Source organism: Chelonus insularis, unplaced genomic scaffold (assembly GCF_013357705.1).
Source record: "Chelonus insularis isolate UGA/USDA-ARS -01 unplaced genomic scaffold, ASM1335770v1 contig_128_pilon, whole genome shotgun sequence".
NCBI lineage: Eukaryota > Metazoa > Arthropoda > Insecta > Hymenoptera > Braconidae > Chelonus > Chelonus insularis.
Window position 1 is genome coordinate 1,196,276 of NW_023276368.1, and position 16,241 is coordinate 1,212,516.

The following is a 16,241-nucleotide window of genomic DNA, read 5'->3' on the forward strand; positions in this document are numbered from 1 at the left end:
TATTTGTGATTAGTGAACCAGGTCCCATTAGAGAATCACTATCATCAAGGTCAACAGGCTCTTGAAGCTTAATAAATAATCGTTTATTTTATTACTGTCTTTGACTTAGCTCATATATGCCCCCACGGCCATGGTCATCAATGTTATTTACTTATGACCATGCACATTTTCAATTCATAGATTTGCCTACAAAGGTATGGCATGTAAAGTAAAAACAAATAGACTTAGAAGTTGAGTTTCTATTAATGAGTTTTACCATTTCTTCTTTCACATACAATACTTGTTTTATTTACAAAATTATCAACTGTTGACAGTTTTACAAATTGTAATTACACAGATTAAAATAGGTAATATTGTATTAGTTCTCAACATTGAGTACTGGTATTTAAAAAATATGAATGACAAATTGTTTGTTTTTGTTTTTAATAAATAAAAAATATCATTATTTAATAATGAAAATATATATGTTAAATAATTTGTTGTCATTTTTTTTTTAATCCATCAATGAAGCTATCACTCTTTGCCAGTAATCTTTGTCTCTGGTAATAAAAAGTGTCCAGAAGATAATTATTATTTTAAATTATGAACCGCAATGATTACTGCATTACATCTAATCCTGATTATGCAGACTATTCTCGAAGTTTTTAAATGAAAAAATTTTAAAGAATGAATAAAATTAAATGATGAGAAAAAAATTCATCTGATGAATTTAGAGATTTCTCAGTTATTTCTATCTGGTTATTTGAATTTTAATATTAATATAGATGCCATATTTCTAGTTAAGATTATTCAGAATGTCATAGAATTTTATAAGAATTATTACTAAAAATATTACTAAGTACTTGGGATAAATTGATGTGACGTTTGTTGACAGACGTCATATCATCTAGTCGACAAAAAGTCCACACACGCTAATACTTTGCGATACTTTTAACCTTGATTATGTATGCTAAATGAGCTGAAATAATTTTTGTTGATCCTCTTCGAGAGTCCAACTTGAATATGATAACTCACGTAGCATAAAAATTCCTAACCATCAATTTTGAAGTTTTGATTAATTGTTTCCAATTATTATTATATTTTCTGGTAGCTATTTTTAGCATCGAAAAATTAATTGACATATTTACATGTATTAATTTTCAATATCTTCATCATATACTGAATTATTTACGCATAAAAAATTATATTATTAACATTTATTAATAATAAAATAACTTACCATTAACTTGATCGAAAAAATACCAATTTTGTGGATATAATCATCTGATAAAGTCTTCTTAACATTAAGCTGTTCCATTAATTTGTTTTTTTATTAAAGATTCCTAGATTTGATGTAAAAATATAAATCCTAAGAAATTTTTTTAGATAAAAAGTAGGCGAAAAAAAATGTATACCAACAAAAAAGACTGGTGTAAAATATAAAACATCTTGGATTTTATATGAAGAAGCTTGTAGAGCTTAAACCTGTTCATTTGTTAATCGTTGATTTGTAGCTCTCTGGAAAATTATTCATTATCTAAGCAAAAAGTATTTTATTATATACCATAAATGACTATGACAAGTGAACAAGTCACTGCAGAAATATTTAACAAATCATCAATAAAAAGCTGGAAGTGTGCTCTTTATGATCTATTAGTTTTTTCCTTCTTACTTACATCTTAATATAATGTCCCTTTATTAATCTTGTCTAATTATCATTGCATAATTTAATTAGAAATTATTTCAATTATAGTTATAAAAAATTTACGCAAATTAAAATTAATTGATATTAAGATATTATTATTTATGGAGTTGAAATTTCCATATTAATTCCATTATTTCTTACATTTCTCTTAGAAATTCATTCTTATTGTAAATATTATTAAAAAAAAGAAATTTATAACACTTTTTCGATAGAAAATGAATAATTTTGATGAAATATATTTGTTAAATATATCTGTTTAATAAATGTTAAGAAAAAGAAAAAAATAAATTAAACAAGTTGTCAAAAATTCCCAAAATACCTGATTTCTTTCCATTTTGGAGCACATAGAGGAAAAAATAAAAAGACTGAATATTTTTCCTTGTTCTAAAAAAAAGATCTGCATATTAGAATTTAAAATATCGGTTTTCATTCATCTTAAAAAAATAAGAACTTTTGTAATTTATTTCTTAAGAAAAAAAAGTCAGAGTTCGATTTATAACCACTAAATTTCACCAATGACTTTCAGAAATATTTTTAACCTCTTTTACTATCTTTCTATTACTATTCTAAAATTTAATGTTGCTTGTTTTAGTTACCTGTAATACTTAATTATTTTATTCAACATAATCTACTTGTTTTGTCGTGATTCATCCAGTTTAGTATGTTTTTTTGTTTATTTTATGTCATATTGGATGCAATATTTATTCAAATCAAATTGTTTCCCATAAAAAATAATTTAATAGTACATAGAAAAATCTAGATTAAAAAGTGATTGTGAATATTAATGATTTTAATTGTTGAAAATTCAACCATCGTGGATTTTTCTTTGTTTGTTGTAGAGGACAGCAGGAGCTGGGTGATGACGCAATGTTATTTACATTCTAACATTGATGATAATACACTCTTCTAGAATATTTTCTTCAATAAACTTTAATATTGCATTCGAAAAATTAAAGAATGCATTTTACGATACGTTTCTAATTGCACTCATTAAATTATAACTTTAGAAAGATTTTTGAATTTAATTTTTATTCATTACGTTGCTTAGAATATTTTAATTGTTTGAATTCCGGAAACAAGTGTTTGTATCGAGTATGTAATTCGATATTCTGATGCACATTCAGTTAACTTCACTTCGGAGTGTTCTTTTGACAGTTGTAGATGTCGCGATGATCGGTAATGGCGAAAAATTCAATGCAAATTGAGCCATTTTTATTATTGTTTAGTTATAATTTTTGCAAAAATTAAATTTCTCTTCATATATATTTCTATATCAGTTTTATTTAGAATTTTTTTTTGTCTCTATGGAGGTTAACTCGGGAATAAGTACTGATTTACCTTGTTTACAATAAATGAGGAGGGGATGATTGAAGAAAAACTGTCATGAGACGTAGGAGCATCAATTTTCACAGTTGATCAATGTAATCGTGCAAAATTAATGTGTAGTTTGGTGCATTCCGTGAATTATCATCGACAGTGATACAGATTTGATAATTATTTAGTGAAAAATAATTTTTAATAAAAAAAAGTTTTTTTTTTTAATGTGAAGATTATTTATTTAAGCTGCCATATCTTTTTATTTATTTTTAGTAGAAAATTGAAACAAAAATAAATTAACACCCACTAAAAGTTATCTCAAAAGTTTAGTGAACTTTTCATATCTTCATTTTGTGGTTCAATGATTTCTTAATGGTATAAAATTCCAATTATTCCCGTAATATTTAACATATTGAAAACCGAAGAGTTTACAATAGAGTGGTGAATAAAAAATATGCCAAACCACGACTGAGGACTAGTATTTTTTTTTCTCCAAAAAAACAATAAGGTAAAATCACATTAGTGGATACCTTGATATATATTTATTTACTAATTAATTAATTAATTAATCAATTAATTATCATTATTGGTTTTTTATTTACGAGTAAATAAGTATTTTCCTTGAAAAATTTCCAGAATATCAACAATGATGGAGCTGAGTCACAGTCTAACTCTCAACGAAGATGCCCTCGACCAAATTCCTGAGGCTAAACGACCTGTTTTCGTATTCGAGTGGTTACGATTTCTCGATAAAGTCTTGGTGGCAGCTCAAAAAGTAAATCTTCATTATTTTAAACTTACTAATAGTTTAATGGTGTCAAGCCGTAGATGACATTTATGCAACATTACATTTGCTTTAATTATCATTATTTAATTAGATTATTTATTGTTATAAATAATCAATAGGATTTATAATATCAATTAATCATTTTTTATTAATAGAACGACATAAAAGGATGCCAGCAAAAATTAGTCGAACAGTTAACGAGACACATGCAGGGTGCTCCAGGTCCACCAACACGAAGATTGATAGCTCGATGTCTTGCTACTCTATTCAGCGTTGGAGATACATTTCTATTATTCGACACAGTTAATAAATGCAACGATATTCTAAAGAATAAAGATGATTCTCCAAGTTTTCTACCAACAAAATTGTAAGATATAATCAATATTTACTAAGATATATGCTCCTTCACTTTAATTGAAGAGACAAACTGTTGGGGATGAATGATTGATAACTTATTATAGAAAAAATTGCTAGGGGAAATGTATTAGGGGATTATAAATATTATTATTATTATTACAAGACAGATTTCACGCTTATATTCAGGTCAATGTGTCTAAAAATATAAGTACCTAACGATTATTATTTCCTCAGAAAAATTTTCCTCTGTCATTATTTAGTGCCAAGTAGGTTGAAATTTTTTTATAATTGTTTTTTTTATTTTTAATTTATTTTACTAATGGTATAAATTCATTATTATCAATTATATTAAATTATAGATTTTATTAACGTAATCTTTATAATTGAAAATCGATTATTTTATCAATCTATCATTATCGCAACTATAATAAAAACATTTTAATAGCTTAAGCATTATTTTAATTGTTTATTTGTACTTTGAATCAAATCCAGAGCCGCAATATGCTGTGTTGGAGCCATGTATGAAAAACTGGGTCGGATGATGGGTAGATCTTATGAAGAAACAGTACAAATCCTAATAAAATCTTTACGTTCAGCGGAATCTCAAGCAAGAATTGAAATCATGCATACATTAGAGAAAGTATGTGCTGGAATGGGCTCAGCGGTGACAAATGTACATAAAGAAATTTACAAAGTGTCTCGACACTGTCTAACAGATAGAGTAATGGCTGTAAGATGTGCCGCTGCCAAATGTCTTTTAGAAATGTTGAATCATGCTCCTTTTCTCTATACAACCGAGATCGAAAGCATGGCTACATTATGCTTCAGAGCATTTGAAGGCTCTAATTATGAAGTACGATGTTCTGTTGCCAAATTACTAGGAACTTTGTGTGCAATGACTCAACTTCCAGCACCAAAATCAAAGAATCCAACAATAGCACAAACTAAAAGCATAAAATCAATCTCTTTGGAAGAAGTATTAAATATGCTAATGTCAGGATTTTTGAGAGGTGGTGTTAGCTTTTTAAAAGGAACTGGTGAAATCATAAAAGGAAGTTCAGGAGTCAATAAAGAAGTTCGTGTAGGCGTCACTCATGCCTACGTAATTTTTGTACAAATTTTAGGTGGTACCTGGTTAGAAAGAAACATCGGAGTTTTTGTTGCTCATGTTCTTGACCTTGTAGCCAACCCAAAGGCCGCGAACTCTCATATAGATGCTGTCTACTCTCGAAAATGCATCAACTTTATTCTTCGTGGAACTATCGGTAAACTTTTAGGGGAAGGAGCTCAAGCAGCAGCATGTAAAGAAATTGCTCATGTAATTTTAAAGCAGATGAATTCTATTGATTTTAATCCAGAGAATGCTAAAGACTACAATCAAGAGACACTATTCAGTCAACATCTATTAGTTTGTGCTCTACAAGAAATGGGAAATTTAATCATAAGCTTAGGAACGACAGCATCCAATTTAATTTCAGACCAATCATTAAGTCTGATTGACACCACAATAGCAGTTTTAGTACACCCATGCCAAGCAGCGAGGCTAGCAGCTTCATGGTGTCTTCGATGCATTTGTGTTGCGGTTCCAAGTCAAATAACACCTTTAATTGATCGATGCGTTGAAGCTATTGAAAACATGCCAAGTTCTCCTGAAGATATTGCTGGGTATAGCAGTGCATTAGCTGCTGTTCTTGGTAGTGTCAAACTTTCTCCTCTAGGAGTCCCTCATACTAAAGGCAAAATTATTTTCAATGCTGCTGAAGAGTTATTAAGGAGTGCCAGTCAAAATAGTCGACTTTCTTTAAACAGAACTCATGCTGGATGGCTGCTAATTGGAGCTATTATGACTTTAGGAACTGCCGTTGTCAAAGGGCTGCTTCCTAGGATGCTTTTATTATGGAGAAATTCGTTTCCAAGATCTAACAAAGAGCTAGAGAGTGAAAAAGCTCGTGGAGATGCTTTTACCTGGCAGGTTACATTAGAAGGACGTGCAGGAGCACTTTCAGCAATGCATAGCTTTTTATTGCACTGCCCTGAACTTATTAATGATGATATTATTCGAAGACTTCTTACACCTATTGAATCTGCTCTTGCTATGCTTACTAATCTTACACCAGTTCTCAAAAATTATGGTCAACAATTGAAAGCACCTACTGCAATGGTTCGGCTTAGATTATATGAAACTTTGCTACTTTTACCTCCTCAAACGTTTGAAGGATCTTATACTCATTTACTTCGGATGTTGGTCTCAGAATTTACTCTTACGGAAAATCCAGGAAATACTACTACTTCCTTGCTCCGAGTTGTATGCCATGCTAATGACTCGGTCATTTTGGGAACTTGGCTACAGGAAACAGAACATCGCACAATAGAAGACCAGGTATTTATTTAATTACTTTGTTGTTGATTAAATATTATTTTCTAACAATAGATCTAGCTTTGAATTATGGTAATTGTTTAGATAGATTTTTCGTTGCTAATGATATAGTAATAATGATATTAGTCGTAAAAAAATCTAAAAAGTAATATTCATAATAACACTTAATATTCAATATTCTTCGTGCTTTCATTAATGCATAGATGGAACCAAATCGAAGAGCGGATATGGAGCACGTGAGTAAAATATAAAACGGTTAATTGAACACTATAAAAAATCAAGCAATAGATTTCATTAGCTGGATTTCTAGTTGATTATTATTTCCGTTAATAGTCTATTAATTGATTCAATTAAATTATTATTTAATTGTTTAAAATCTACTCGTTAGAAACATTAGTAAAAGTGATGTATAAAAATATCAATTGCAGTCTGTTGGAAAAAATAAAAAAATATTTATGCTCTTTGTTTTTCTTTTCAGTTGCAGCCAAATAGTGCAGCGGGTTCTGGAGCACTAGAACATAATGAATGTTGTTTATACAGACCTTTACCACCGGTGAGTTTTCATTTAATTATTTTTTAACTTTGTTTACTTTATAGAATAAAATAAAATCTTGTTATAATTTTTTTAACTTCATTAAAATAAAATGATTTTCTTTACTTACATTGAATGAGGTAAAAATTTAAAAACTTTATTTTCATGCTATTTATTTTTTATGAATAAAATTTTTTTTTCTTACAGAATACATTAATTCCGGGACCACTTCCTTTAGGAGTAGCTGTTATAGACCTCTCAGTTACACTGTTCGGTCAAATATTCCCTCGAGTTGCCAACAAACATCGTCTGCAAATGTTAGACCACTTTGGCGAATGTATAAAGCACGCAAAATCCGGTCGTCAAGAAGCAATTCAAATAAACGTATTTACCGCAGTTCTTAGCGGTTTGAAAGGCCTAAACGAAGCCAAAACTGGTTTCGGTCAAGAGGATGTAAAAAAATCAGCAACGAGTTTAATAGTGAGTACATTAGTCAGTGGTAATCCTATTTTACGTTGGGCTGCAGGAGAAGCCGTTGGAAGAATGGCTCAGGTAGTGTCAGATCCAAAATTTACAGCAGAACTTGCGCAAATGAGTTTTGATAGATTAAAATCTGCAAGAGATGTTGTCAGCAGGACTGGCCACTCATTAGCGTTGGGTTGTCTTCATAGATATGTTGGTGGTATGGGTTCAAGCCAGCATTTAAATACTAGTGTAAGCATTTTATTGGCCTTGGCTCAAGATAATTCATCACCGGTAGTTCAAGTATGGGCTCTACATGCTCTAGCATTAATAGCCGATTCTGGAGGACCAATGTTTCGTGGTTATGTTGAACCCACATTATCTTTAATTCTTACTCTTTTATTAAATGTGTCTCATTCTCACATTGATGTTCATCAATGTATTGGAAAAGTTTTATCAGCTTTAATTACTACAATTGGACCTGAACTTCAAGGTAATACTTCATCAATCTGCACAGCTCGTTCATCGTTTTTATGTGCTTGTGCAATAATGCAAGATCATCAAGATCCTTTAGTTCAAGCAGAAGCAACCGGATGCCTTCAACAACTTCATTTATTTGCTCCTCGTCATGTTAATTTGTCTTCCCTTGTGCCAACACTATGTAGAACTTTATCTAGCAATCATTTGTTACTTCGTAAAGCAGCAATTTCCTGTTTGCGGCAACTTGCCCAGCGTGAAGCAAAGGAAGTTTGTGAGCATGCAATGAGCTTAGCTAATGAAAGTCGAGACACAAATGTCGTTGAAGGTTTAACAATTACTGAAACAGGTCTTCCAGGAGTTTTATTTAGTCTACTTGATGTAGAAACAGATAGTGGACTTATTAAAGATATTCACGATACTTTAACAAGCATGCTACAAATGTTAGCAGCTGATAATCTGTCTCAATGGCTTGCTTTATGTAAAGACGTGCTTACTGTTGCATCAGAATCAAGTACACCTGAGGAAATGACTGCGATTAATGCAGAAGATAGTGTGATGGATAATGACAGTGCTGATGCAGAAGGCGACGACGATCAGGCAGAATTTCATGCTGATGAATCTAAGCAACGTCCTAGTGTATCTCCAAGATGGCCCACTAGAGTTTTTGCAGCTCAATGTATTCGTAAAATTATTTCTACTTGCAAAAACAACAAGCAAGCACATTTCGATCTATCGATAGCAAAAGAATTGCAACAAGCAAAAGGTCGAGGAGATTATTTAGTTCTCCACCTTTCAGATTTAGTTAGAATGGCATTTATAGCAGCAACAAGTGACTGCGATCCTCTACGTCTTGAAGGTTTGGCAACTCTTCAAGAAATTATTGATAAGTTTGCTAAGGTACCTGAACCTGAATTCCCGGGACATCTTCTTTTAGAACAATTTCAAGCACAAGTGGGAGCAGCGTTGAGGCCTGCTTTTACAGCAGAAACGGCTTCTCATGTTACAGCAGCCGCATGCGAAGCTTGTAGTGCTTGGATTGGAAGTGGTGTAGCTCGAGATCTTAATGATCTTCGTAGAGTTCACCAATTGTTGGTTTCATCTTTAGAAAAGCTTAGAGAAGGTAATACACGTCCTCAATTATACAACGAAAGTCTCTCCACACTAGAAAGACTAGCTATTCTCAAAGCTTGGGCTGAAGTTTATGTCGTAGCAATGATAAATGATGGCTCTGCTCCAAATACTCGTGAATCTTCTTTGAAAAATATTAACAAGACTGAAGGCATTGATAATGAAGGGTTTGGACAATTTGAATTTCGTAACGAAAGTCTTTTAAGCCTAGTACAACCAGAATTATTAAGTTTAAGTCAACATTGGCTTGCAGCTCTTCGAGATCATGCTTTGCTCTCATTACCACCTGAATTTGTGAGTCAATTACCTCACGATGGTGGAGCTTTCTACACCACAGACACAATGGAGTCTGCCAGACCTTATTATGCAAAATCATGGGCTCCGATTCTTCATGCTGCAACGCTTTGGTTAAATGTTCGTGGATTTGATATGAATCAAACGAATACAGTATCTAACAGTCCTTCATCACCTAATAATAACAGTAATAATGAAAATAACAGCAATAATAATATGAACATGAATAATATAAATAATATAACAGATAACAATATTAATTCTAAAAAGACAGACACCAACATAGAACGTTTCCATCTTCTTTTTGGCATTTGTATGGAAGCCTTATGCAGCTCACGTTCTTCAGAGTCAACACAAAACATCGAGACATGTCTGAGTGCTTTGTTTACACTTTTGGACTCCTCATGGGCTCGAAAAGTTCTAACTACAGATGCGTCACTTCCTATTGAACTTTGTAACGTTCTTCACAGACTTTTACTAACTCGTGAAAGTTACTCGATTCAAATGATGGTGATGGAAGTGCTTAAACAAATTATGAAAGCAACTCAAGAGAATTTAACAGAGAAGAAGAAAGTAAAGTTGAAAGAGATAAGTTCAGAAAATCAGGAGATAAAGGATATAACAGAATTGGATTTATTAGGCGAAGGAGATACAGAAGGAGAGCTAAAACCAGGAAAGTCTTTTGTTTTTGCTGTTTTAGAAGTCTGTCTTTGTTTATTAGTACGTCAAATACCGGCTTTAAATCCTAATCCCGGTGGAGCAACAGCGATTTTATCTCAGAAAGGCTATGTTCCATCAGAGGAAAATGGAAAGCTCATTGCTTCAGCTCTGAATGTCATGGAGACACTTCCTACTCTCTGTTCACCCCGAGGTGCTCTTGCCATCTTACCGACTTTGCTTTATTTAACTACTGGTGTTATTAGGGAAGCTGGAGTTCGTGTTGATAATCATAATGTTCGATTAGCTTCTGAAGTACCTATACATGCGGCACTACACTGTTTGAAGAGCTTAATCATGAATAAGTACTCGAGAGATGATAGAAGCAGAGATCAGTGGACTATGCTGCTTCAAAGCGCTCTTGCGAAGATAATTGACTTGGCCAAATCAGGAAATGACGAGACTAAGATGGATGATGTTACAATGATGCTCGGCATTGCTGTTTTTGTATTGCATGCACTACCAGAAGTCGTCAGTGCACCCAATTTACAATTTCCTTGCATCAATCATTTTAGACAAGCCATTTTATCAGATAGTACAATGGTTAGTAAATAATTATTCTTTTTTATATATAATAGTTTTTTGGCAGTCTACTCAGTCAGAGAAGATAATTTGATAAATTAAATTTTAAAAATCCATCTTACAATGTAGCCCTTTAAAATTTAGAATCTTTTCTAATTTCTCACTGAGTAAATGCCATTAGGTATTGCATAAGTACGTAACGTCAAACACTTGAAGAAATCTATGAAATTTAGTGAGCACTACATTTAAATTTTAGGTAAAATTAAAGTGTGTTCAAACACTTAAGACGATATTCCAGCATCCTGAGAGAAGCATCAGTACTCCTTACATCCATGCTCTAGCTCCTCGATTGGTTGAATATTTGTACAGTGATAAGAGTAAACAAATCCAAAATGAGTTGGAGTTATCGTATACTTTGGAATGTGTCAATACGATTGAAGCTCTTATTACTCTTGCGGAGCCAAAAAACCGTGAGTTAACATTTCAAATCTTCATTTTAGTATTTGAATATTTCAAACACTCTCTATTATTGCAAAATAGTACGAAGAATTCTTTTATTACATTTTCATCGTAAAAAATTGATTTTAATATTTAAATACATCGATATAAATAATTATTACGATCAATGAAGTACAAAATTTAATAATTTTACTATTAATTAATATTAATTACACGCGATTCAGGAGATTTAATGCAAGGTACGTCAAAGGAATATAAATTTGTTTTAATAATTATTTCTCTAGAATTTTCTTTTCCTGATGAATAAAAAATAAAGTTCTATTAAAAATTGAGATAATACTAAATGATAATAAAATTTTCTCTTTTCTTCAGGTATTCAAATGCTCACTCTGCTCGTACCAATATTGATAAATTATTTATTGGAAGAAGATAAACTGCAACGGGGTACAAGGTGGCAAATAAGTCTTCATCAACAGAGCTTTCAATGGTTGAATAAGATTGGTCCAAAGTATCCTCAAGTAAGTTGATGAAAAATGTTCAAGTATTGCTTTTCTTTCATTTATCATACGTCATTAGATATTGAGTTTTTGTATTCATTTTTATTTTAAATTAGCTTCAAACATGAATTATTCATCAGAAGGCAATTAATAATCAAAAATATTTTTGCAGGAATTTAAGACTTTAATGTCTCAATCAACTGAGCTTAAAATAAAGTTAGAAAATGCTGTACGACTAAGTCATCAACAAGCTCAACGGCATATGAAACAATCTGACACCATAAAGCCAATACTTGCTAAAACAATTACACCATCGATAAAACTTAAAACTGATTTTTCAAATTTTAATTAATTTTCTATTTTACTAAAAAAACACACATCTATAGTAATGTTTTTTTCAACTGATACAACAATGACGATTATGTCATCGAATTAGTGATATTAGGGTTAATTTTCTTATACATCATTACGTAAGATATTGTTTGAATAAGTTATCGGAGCAATTTTAATAATGAATGTCGTAGAGAAATTTTTAATAGAGTAGAGAATATTTAATGATGTAAAAAATCATATAGTAGGATATAATGAAGATTGATAGAATAGTTGGGTTTGATATTTTTAAAAATGTATTTTTTTAATTCTCAGTAAGCACAAATTTAATAATTGTAAAAAAAAAATATACGAATTATTTATGAAAGTTTCCATTATAAAAAGTGTCAACAAATGTTGAGGGACGCAAAAGTTTATAGTATCTTAATTTAATTAAATCAATAATATGGAAACAAAAAATTCGACAAAGAAACAGACGAGCTACATGAAATTTTCAACGAAGATTCATTTTATTGATTTCTCCAGAGTATTTTCTTATTCTTTAATTAACAAAAAATATGTCTCAAATGGAATGAGAAAATGTTATATAGTACAGAAAAAATGACAAAGTTCTAAAAAGATAAACCTAAAAATATGATGTGGACATCGTATACACCGAAATAATTCTATTAGTAACGAATTTACATGCGTCATATGCTCATTTAAAATTATATTATATAAAGGTAATATTTAGATGTAAACCATTCTTCCAGTGACTATTTAATGAGTAATGAAATTCATAAAGTAGAGACAAAAATATTTATTGATGTATTAGTGAATATCTCATCGAGGAAACAACTTTTTTCCTTGGATAAATAACTGTTTTAGAATGATGAAATGTTGTAGATTTTACTGAATATAAGTAATTAATGATGAAATGATATAACAAATCATCTATGCATCTGCAGATGTGCATCACAGTTAAAAAACTGAAGATAAATTATTTTTAAAAAATTCATTAACCTTTTCAGTCCTCATCTGCATAAATATGCATTAAATGTTTATAGGATACTGTCTACGACAGTATATTTTATTTCCATCATTTAAACGACGTTTAGATTGTTTTAAAATTAATTTGTTACTATCAAACACTGACACTCTTGCAATTATAACAATGCAATTTTTATTTAATGTACAAATTCAAGAATTATTCATTTTTTATTGTGATGAAGTAAATTAATTTATTATTGAATGCAATTATACACTTATGAAGACATAGATTGTATTGATATTCAAAACAAATTGTATCCATTGTAGCCTATTAATTCTTTTAGATAATTCTTGTGTAACATTCGTTAGCTTTATACAAAAAAATTGTTAACTTTTCAGATTAATTTTACACAAGACAATTTTTATTTACGTAAGACTCTGGTCTAAATAGTTGGTTTATACCTGTGGGATTTTATTATCTGTTATCGAAACTTTCTCATTCAAAGAAAAATAAATACATTTAAACCGAAATAATATATAATATAAATAGGTATAAGTAGGCAAGTTAATATGAAATCCATATTTATTTTTTATAATATTAATTATTGAATTAATTTCACTTGTAAGTGAATTCCAGTATGTATCTCCAGCAAAAAGTGATTGATTTATTTATTTATTGGCCCTTAATTTGGTTAACATTGCAATTAATAGGCATTAGAATATTCTAATTAATCATTTCAGGAACACAAATGACAATCCGTCGAAAAAGAACTTTCATTTGTAATTTTTCAACAAGTATTTTGTATTTGAAAGGTCGAAAACTTAACTAAAGCCATCCTTCAGAAGACTTATATACTGAAAAGAGTGAGATAAATAATAGTAACAACAATTTTTCCTACTGATGAATTGGGGAAAATATTTTTTAAATTCATTTTAACGAAGATGAATAATAAACAAAGCCAAATTAAGGGTTTTTCTGGTTATAGTTGTTTAATTTAATTGATTGCATAAATATGTATAAAGAATAAAGACTATGTGTATACGTATTCAAATGTAATTGAATTATTAACCGAACCATCATATGATTCATATGGCCATAATAAATTCAAAGGTAAAATTTAATTTTTGGGTTCATTTTAATAAAGTATCAATAACCGTATTGATAAGATAAGACATTTTTTAATTTATCCCAGTACAATCCAAGCATTACGTTACATATTGGGCAAGAGTGAGGGTTAATGAACGTGTCAATGAAGGTAACAGTATTGTATTTATGCTACGCATATTTTTATCTTATTTATTATTATTATTATATCTTATAAATTATATCTTATAAATTATATCTTATAAATTAAAAAATAACAATTAATACCTTCTTTTTCATTTATAATCATATATACTAAATAATATTAGATATAATTTCTTTTAATATCAAAGTTTACCATCACATCACAATTAATATCGCTCTCTTTACGTTTAGGTTATGTGAACGGATTAAAGTACATAAAAGCTTGCGATCTGTGATAACGTGACCAAGAATTGTCATTATTGATTCTAGAGATTAAGAACATTATTTGACATTTGCTTTATCAAGTTTATTGTACAGAAATGAGTAAAAAAATTATTTTAGTAACCGGAGGAACTGGTCTAGTAGGTAAAGCTATTGAAAAAGTTGTTAAATCAGACATTAGGCCTGATGAAGAGTGGATATTTGTTGGATCTAAAGATGCAGATTTATGGTAAAATATTTTTATTATTTTCGTACTATTATCTCAAATTAAAGATTTTTCGGATAATTGTTTTTTTTTTTTTTAGTAATAAACAGAGCACTGTTGAACTATTCCAAAAGTACAAACCTACACATGTTATACATTTAGCTGCTATGGTTGGAGGATTATTCCACAATATGAAACATAATTTAGATTTTCTAGTAAGAAATATTATAATATAACCAATCTATTTGAGTTATATAACACTATTATTTTTTTCTAGCGTAAAAATCTTCAAATGAACGATAATGTTCTTCAAACTGCCCATGAAAGTAATGTCGTTAAAGTTGTTTCATGTCTTTCAACATGTATTTTTCCTGATAAAACATCATATCCAATAGATGAAACTATGGTGAGTGACAATAAAATATCTCATACTAAAAATATTTTATAGAAAATCTATTCTCTTTTAAAATAACTTTATTTCTTCTAGGTTCATAATGGTCCACCACATCCATCAAATTATGGTTATAGTTATGCAAAAAGACTTATAGACGTTGCTAATCATGGATATTTTGATCAGTATGGGAGAATGTACACTAGTGTAATACCTTGTAATGTTTTTGGACCTCATGATAATTACAATCCTCACTCGAGTCATGTAATTCCTGGACTTATGAGAAAACTTTATGATCTTATAAAAGAAGGTATTTCATAGCTATAAGGTTGATAACATTTTATAAAAAATATAGCACCTATAAATCATAAATAATATTCTGTACATTTTTTTTTGAATGGTTCTACTTATTAAATTTTTTTTGAAATATTTAAAAAAATACATATGTCCAATGATATTGGTTTTAGGTAACACCGAGGATAAAGTATTTACAGTCTTGGGTACAGGGAAGCCTTTGAGACAGTTTATTTACAGTTTAGATCTAGCTAAGCTTTTTATATGGGTTTTGAGAGAATATAATTCCGTTGAACCAATTATATTATCTGGTAAACAAATATTTTCATTTAATACTCCAATTATTAGTTATTATTAACCAATAAGAGCTTTCTATGCAAGAAAAATAAGTTAAAAAATAACATTGACTCATCTTTTGACTGTTACTTTTTTAGTGGACGAAGCAGATGAAGTGTCAATTGCTCAAGTAGCAGAAACACTTGCCAAAGCGTTTGATTTTAAAGGAAAAATAAAATTTGACACAACTGCAGCAGATGGTCAATACAAAAAGACAGCGAGCAATGCGAAGTTGAGAAGTTTCTTACCTGACATGAAATTTACTCCTTTTGAAAAAGCAATTAAAGAATCTGTCGACTGGTATTGCGAAAATTACAGTTCTGCAAGAAATTGATACATCAAAAATAGTAATTAAAATAATTAAACAATAAATACATATTTTATTTCAAATTATTTTCTTACTAAAAACATCCTAAAGTCATATTTTATACACAGTATTGCTTGAATTTATTGGACTCTAATTATTTATAGTATTTATGAGTATTCTAACCAATAGTCTAATTATTTAAAATTAAATTAAAGCTATTTTAAATAAATTGTTCTTCAAAGAATACTATTCGCAATACTTTTACATAGCTTCAACATCATTCAAT

At 29.9% G+C, this 16,241-nt stretch overlaps 2 protein-coding genes and 1 long non-coding RNA gene across 7 annotated transcripts; 2 read left to right on the plus strand and 1 right to left on the minus strand.

Moving 5' to 3' along the window:
• Positions 1–263: 263 nt before the first annotated feature.
• Positions 264–2,550, minus strand: LOC118069011 (uncharacterized). Of its 2 annotated transcripts, none has more exons than XR_004690567.1 (5): positions 2,281–2,550; positions 2,004–2,068; positions 1,395–1,497; positions 1,220–1,322; positions 264–1,029 (listed from the first exon to the last, which is right to left on the minus strand). It is a non-coding gene; the product is annotated as an uncharacterized lncRNA (long non-coding RNA). The 2 variants fall into 2 exon arrangements; XR_004690566.1 differs by having other exon boundaries at positions 1,395–1,516.
• Positions 2,551–2,686: 136 nt separating this feature from the next.
• LOC118068959 (HEAT repeat-containing protein 5B) lies at positions 2,687–12,820 on the plus strand. 4 transcript variants are annotated; one of them, XM_035086749.1, is made up of 11 exons: positions 2,687–3,509; positions 3,638–3,776; positions 3,944–4,155; positions 4,638–6,525; positions 6,726–6,758; positions 7,001–7,075; positions 7,262–10,678; positions 10,914–11,127; positions 11,341–11,355; positions 11,489–11,634; positions 11,786–12,820. In XM_035086749.1, the coding sequence occupies exons 2-11, from the start codon at positions 3,648–3,650 to the stop codon at positions 11,963–11,965; spliced, it is 6,309 nt and encodes a 2,102-aa protein (XP_034942640.1). In that variant the 5' UTR covers positions 2,687–3,509; positions 3,638–3,647; the 3' UTR covers positions 11,966–12,820. The 4 variants fall into 4 exon arrangements, with proteins under 4 accessions (XP_034942640.1, XP_034942648.1, XP_034942655.1 ...); XM_035086757.1 differs by lacking the exon at positions 11,341–11,355; XM_035086764.1 differs by lacking the exon at positions 6,726–6,758.
• A 152-nt stretch (positions 12,821–12,972) lies between these two features.
• On the plus strand, positions 12,973–16,038 carry Gmer (GDP-L-fucose synthase-like protein). Its single transcript, XM_035086813.1, has 7 exons — positions 12,973–14,168; positions 14,393–14,651; positions 14,728–14,842; positions 14,905–15,033; positions 15,115–15,328; positions 15,486–15,623; positions 15,747–16,038. The coding sequence occupies exons 2-7, from the start codon at positions 14,521–14,523 to the stop codon at positions 15,980–15,982; spliced, it is 963 nt and encodes a 320-aa protein (XP_034942704.1). The 5' UTR covers positions 12,973–14,168; positions 14,393–14,520; the 3' UTR covers positions 15,983–16,038.
• The last annotated feature ends 203 nt before the right edge of the window (positions 16,039–16,241 follow it).

What these genes read in the sequence shown, in the direction of transcription:
- Gmer (XM_035086813.1), top strand. Translation starts at nt 14,521, where the DNA reads ATGAGTAAAAAAATTATTTTAGTAACCGGAGGAACTGGTCTAGTAGGT. An exon ending in TCTAAAGATGCAGATTTATG is followed by an intron (nt 14,652 to 14,727) that starts GTAAAATATTTT and finishes TTTTTTTTTTAG; the next exon opens with TAATAAACAGAGCACTGTTG. An exon ending in ATCCAATAGATGAAACTATG is followed by an intron (nt 15,034 to 15,114) that starts GTGAGTGACAAT and finishes TATTTCTTCTAG; the next exon opens with GTTCATAATGGTCCACCACA.
- LOC118068959 (XM_035086749.1), top strand. Translation starts at nt 3,648, where the DNA reads ATGATGGAGCTGAGTCACAGTCTAACTCTCAACGAAGATGCCCTCGAC. An exon ending in AGTTTTCTACCAACAAAATT is followed by an intron (nt 4,156 to 4,637) that starts GTAAGATATAAT and finishes AATCAAATCCAG; the next exon opens with AGCCGCAATATGCTGTGTTG. An exon ending in TTGGTCCAAAGTATCCTCAA is followed by an intron (nt 11,635 to 11,785) that starts GTAAGTTGATGA and finishes ATATTTTTGCAG; the next exon opens with GAATTTAAGACTTTAATGTC.